The sequence below is a fragment of the Sinocyclocheilus rhinocerous genome, unplaced genomic scaffold (genome assembly GCF_001515625.1).
Source record: "Sinocyclocheilus rhinocerous isolate Xijiao unplaced genomic scaffold, SAMN03320098_v1.1 scaffold442, whole genome shotgun sequence".
In the NCBI taxonomy this organism is placed as follows: Eukaryota; Metazoa; Chordata; class Actinopteri; order Cypriniformes; family Cyprinidae; genus Sinocyclocheilus; species Sinocyclocheilus rhinocerous.
This window is the reverse complement of record NW_015641030.1, coordinates 498778-503518: the sequence shown is the minus strand read 5'-3', so window position 1 is coordinate 503518 and position 4741 is coordinate 498778. Positions and strand designations below refer to the sequence as shown.

The 4741-nt window shown below is 36.6% G+C and overlaps 1 protein-coding gene across 1 annotated transcript in view; it reads right to left on the bottom strand.

Moving 5' to 3' along the window:
• The window catches only part of LOC107754214 (double-stranded RNA-binding protein Staufen homolog 2), a 95047-nt gene that overhangs the window by 79769 nt on the left and 10537 nt on the right, over nucleotides 1–4741 (bottom strand). The window contains exon 5 of the mRNA XM_016570586.1: nucleotides 3567–3702. Coding sequence (XP_016426072.1) covers nucleotides 3567–3702 — 136 coding nt within the window. The remainder of the gene's footprint in view (nucleotides 1–3566; nucleotides 3703–4741) is intronic.

The following is a 4741-nucleotide window of genomic DNA, read 5'->3' as shown; positions in this document are numbered from 1 at the left end:
GCGGTACTGAACTGCAGTGGAAACGCAAACCGTGGCGAGCCGAACCGTGCCGTACTGAGCCATGCCGAGTCGTACCACGCAGTGGAAAAGCGCCATAAGACTTTTTCTTGTACACAAAAGGCCTATTTCTCTCAAATATTGTTCACAAATCTGTCTAAATCGGTGTTAGTGAGCACTTCTCCTTTACCGAGATAAATCCATCCACCTCACAGGTGTGGCATATCAAGAGCCATTTTTTGCTGCGGCGCCTGTGGAGCAGTTGGGGGTTCGGTGCCTTGCTCAAGGGCACCTCAGTCGTGGTATTGAAGGTGGGAGAGAGCACCTCTCATGCACTCCCCCCACCTACAATCCCTGCCGGTACGAGACTCAAACCCGCAACCTTTGGGTTACGAGTCCGACTCTCTAACCATTAGGCCACGACTTGCCCGAACAAGAACAACAAGAATAACAAGAACACTGTAAAAAGTGTTACAGAAGTAATATAATGTCATTTTGAAGATTTAGATTATTAAGCATGTTTACATTGACAGTTACAATCGTGCTATAATGGGTTTTGTGTAGATGAGTCTCCATCTCTCTGTGTGAATATATGTGACACAATGTGTAATCAAATATTTGATATGGACTACTATGATATCCTGCTTGTGTTGCTTTCATCGCAGTCGTTTGTGGGCATAACAGCAAGGCCAACTTGAGTCTGATAAATGTATATACATGTTGGATAAAGACTGAATGATTTTAATTGGACTAAAGTGCTTACATGTTAAAAAGACAAATTTAAACATTTAAAGTGCATGCATTTTCATTCTGTGTGTCCATTCTCATTCAGACTTTGACACTTGCAGTCACACATCTTTTTTATTGCATAGATTAATCTGATGTGTTGAGGCAAAGTGATTTGTTTATTATCTAAAAGTGACGTGATGCATGGCACAGAGCCTTGCGTGGTGTTTCTGTTTTCCCAGATATATGATTCATTACCTGGTACTACGTCCTGGTACATTTGACATATCGTTAAGCTTTAGGTTTTTACTCCAGTTTAAATAGCTTCGTACACACACTTATATACTTAATACTTATATACTTATTTATTTATATATACACACACGCACAATAAATATTAAGCAGCACAACTGTTTTCAACATTAATAATAAAAATTTTTGGAGCACCAAATCAGCTCCAAAAAATGATTTGGTGATCATCAGAATGATTTTAAACATATTAAAACAGAAAACATGTATTTTACTGTATTTTTGATCAAATAAGTGCAGGCACGGTGAGCATAAGAGACTTCTTTTAAAAACATGAAAACCAACCCACAATTTCAGTTGGAATGGAGCATTTACATGACATTTAAAAAAGACAAATTATTACTAAAACTAAACTTTTAAAGTGATCATAAATGCACTTTTTTAACGTATTTGAATAAATTTGATTAATATTTCTCTGTGGTCCGCTTATAAAGTTAGTACAGTTTTGTTTTTGTTTTTTTTAGTTTATAGATTTACTTAAATAATACAAACAAAAAAAGCTTTCATTTAGTTTTCATGACCAGAAAAATCCTTCAGAGGGATATGCAGAGCTACACCAAGCTAAGAACAGCACAACATTTTACTCTTACTATTTAGGAATAACAGTATCTATCCCACATCCTCTTTATTAACTCGGCCTGTCACGTCATAGTGTATTCAAATATATTAATCTGTCTACAGAAGCACATATCAAGCTTACTCTGATTTCAGAACTCAGTATATACGGTATCTTAAAAGATTCCTCATGATATGATCCCTTTAATTACCACTGCATAAATCAAAATACATTTTTGCTAATCAATACCCTTTCTGATTAAAGCATATTCAGATATACCTGTCAATGCTCTCAATCTCATAATCCCTCAATTCACTGCAGCCATGCCATTATTCTTCTCCATAATGAGCAGTACAGACACAACATCGATATTTTAACAAAACCATAAATTAGAGAGCTGTAATTAAGCGACTCTGTGTTTAAATTATGTGAGGCCTGTAACACCTCTGAGAGGATCTGTGTTGAAAGTGGAGAGTGCAAAAGCCTTACGAGTATAATTCATATGCAACACCCTTAATATCTACAACAGTCCCCCACGGTGGTCTCCGGCCAGGCTTCGCACCAAAATGATGTAATCGCACAGAGGATCCGATTTACTTTGGCTCCTTGTTGTATTACTATTTCAAAGACTACATCATAGAAATTCTAGATGTGCAGCGGAGAAACATATATAAAAAAAGATTTTTCAATAAAATCACTACACGCAGGCCCTTTAACGCTTTTTGATATCAGGTTGAGATCTTAGCATTACAAGACTCAGGTTTCTCACCTCACAGTGTCCATTGAGCTTCAATCGAAAGCAAATGTCTAAATATAAGCTTCAAATGACAGCAGGATTAAGGTGTAATGTGCTTCTTGTAATGTAGTGTAATTTTCCGATTAGCGTCAACGTTGCTTCTCGCTGTTCATTCCTTTTAGCTGATGAACACGTCAGTGTTAGCGTGTTTCTTTTCATCCTCGCTGGTTTATCTGGAATAAACCTGACTAACAAATAGCAAATCCAAGTTTGCAGAAACATAAATTAGATGTTGTAGATTCTGAGCTAAATGTGCCATCAAATGCTAGACATATGAAAGATTGAAAAATAAGTATTTAATTTGATATTTTGCAGCACAATTCCAATGGGACAGATGCTAAGGTGGACAGGTCATGTGACATGACTTCAGCTTCAAAAACCATGAGCAAAACTTTGCAAGGTTCAACAAAACACAACCCAGGCTACATTAGATACGAGTTCACTTGTTCATGGCGATCACAATGTGTGCTGTGAATTATTGCCTGTCAAGAGCACGAAACCATCAAAATTGAAAATATACTGTATTTAGAAACAAACCACTCAAACTATGCAGACTAGTCAGTTTTTCCAAAAGAAAGCTGTGGGATCTGAGCACATCATAGCATCATCCAAACACATGGCAATATTAATCCTTTTCAATATTTCGTATTAAGAGCAGTTGTGTTTACTTTTAGGTTTCTGTTAGTGTGCTGGGTTGCCTTTCGATGTCCATCCAGTGTAAAATATGGATAAGTCAAGCAAAAGTCTGAAGTCATAAGGCCCGAGGAAAAAAATAGGGCAATAGTGCCACCTAATGGTAATGAGCAGAACTTTTCTTTATGTTCCCATAAGTTGTCCTCATGGCCAACAATCAAAGCTTAGCACAAAATCACAGATCAGACATCATCATTGAAATGTTGAATACAGTGGTCGATCTCTAAAATCAGACAGCCAATATGAGTTCACTTAAATGCACTCCGTGGTTTATATGTTTGTTATAACACCACTGTGACACCACTAGGTGGCAGCAAAGGTAAATAATGCATCTACCAGAACCATACTAGAATTCTAACATTCATTCACTACAATAACAGTTCCAGGTAGGAATTTTAAAGAAACATGATATCAACTTTCAGCACTGAAACGCTTCAGAGACATTGAAGTCCTAAGAAGCATCACATATGCACAGGCTGAAGGACGTACCTCTGGTTGAACATTCCTCTAAAGTTGTAATTGGCTCTGTAGTTGGGAATGGGTTTGGGGTCCAGGGGTCTGTAGATAGCTGGCTCCCCTCGCTTCATGGCCAAGCCATTCAACTCCACTGTAGGAGTGATGCTGCCTGCAAAAAGGAAATAGATGGATCATATTGTATAAAATGAAAAATATTTTATCATCCTTCATTTGACTATAATATTTATAGTGCCTAAACTTTCATTTTGATTGCTTCAAAAAAACAAGTGCAAACAAATGATCAAACTATAACTGGCTGCTTTACAATACCACCCTGGACCCCCGCTGAATGTATGATTTTCTGATTAAAGCATACATAATAAAATTAGCGATGTGCAAGACTAGTCAGCTAGTTAAATAAATGTTACTGCTGTCATTCACTGCAGGTTCAGAGATATGTCCACTCAGAAGATGAGCAAGTTGAGGGAGTATTTTGACTTAGAAGAAAATGTATTGGCTTTGCATATCATGTCAAACTAGCTTATAACAATTAAGCTTGCTTATAAGCTTGTTATATTACCGGTTATGAGGGACAATACGGTATTACATTTTTATACAGGTTTAAAGGGAAAATATGATGAATTTAACCTACTTGACAAAAACAGACCATATATCAATATCCAAACAAACAGAATACCCTTAAGTAAAGCTTCCCGGTACACGTCAAGTTTTCAGATTTTCAACAGAAATGTAAAAATCTATTGTATTTTCTTTTCAGTTTCCATACTTTTTTAGCATTAATTTCCCGTTTCTTCCCCTTTTTTCAGTTTTTTTACCCATTTCTTTGCATACATTGAGTGATCTCTCACAAATTGCTTGGTTCCTCCTTTGTAAGTCAATTTGGATAAAAGTGTCTGTCAAATGCATAAATGTAAACGCAAATTTAGTAGGCCTGTTGCAATAATCAATATATCGACGTATCGCACAATATATGTACATGACCTCAATAATTTTTGGTGACAATATATTGTCCATTATATTTACATAAAAATTAATGTCACCATGTTTTTTGCATTCCACTTGCGCCTGTGTCTTTTGCAGCTTCTCGTACATAACGTGGTGTAGTCATGAGGTGCTAGTTCAAATTTAAAAAATGCTTCTACAAAAAAGTTTCATCTGCAGATATGGCCTTGTTTAGGGATCTGTGC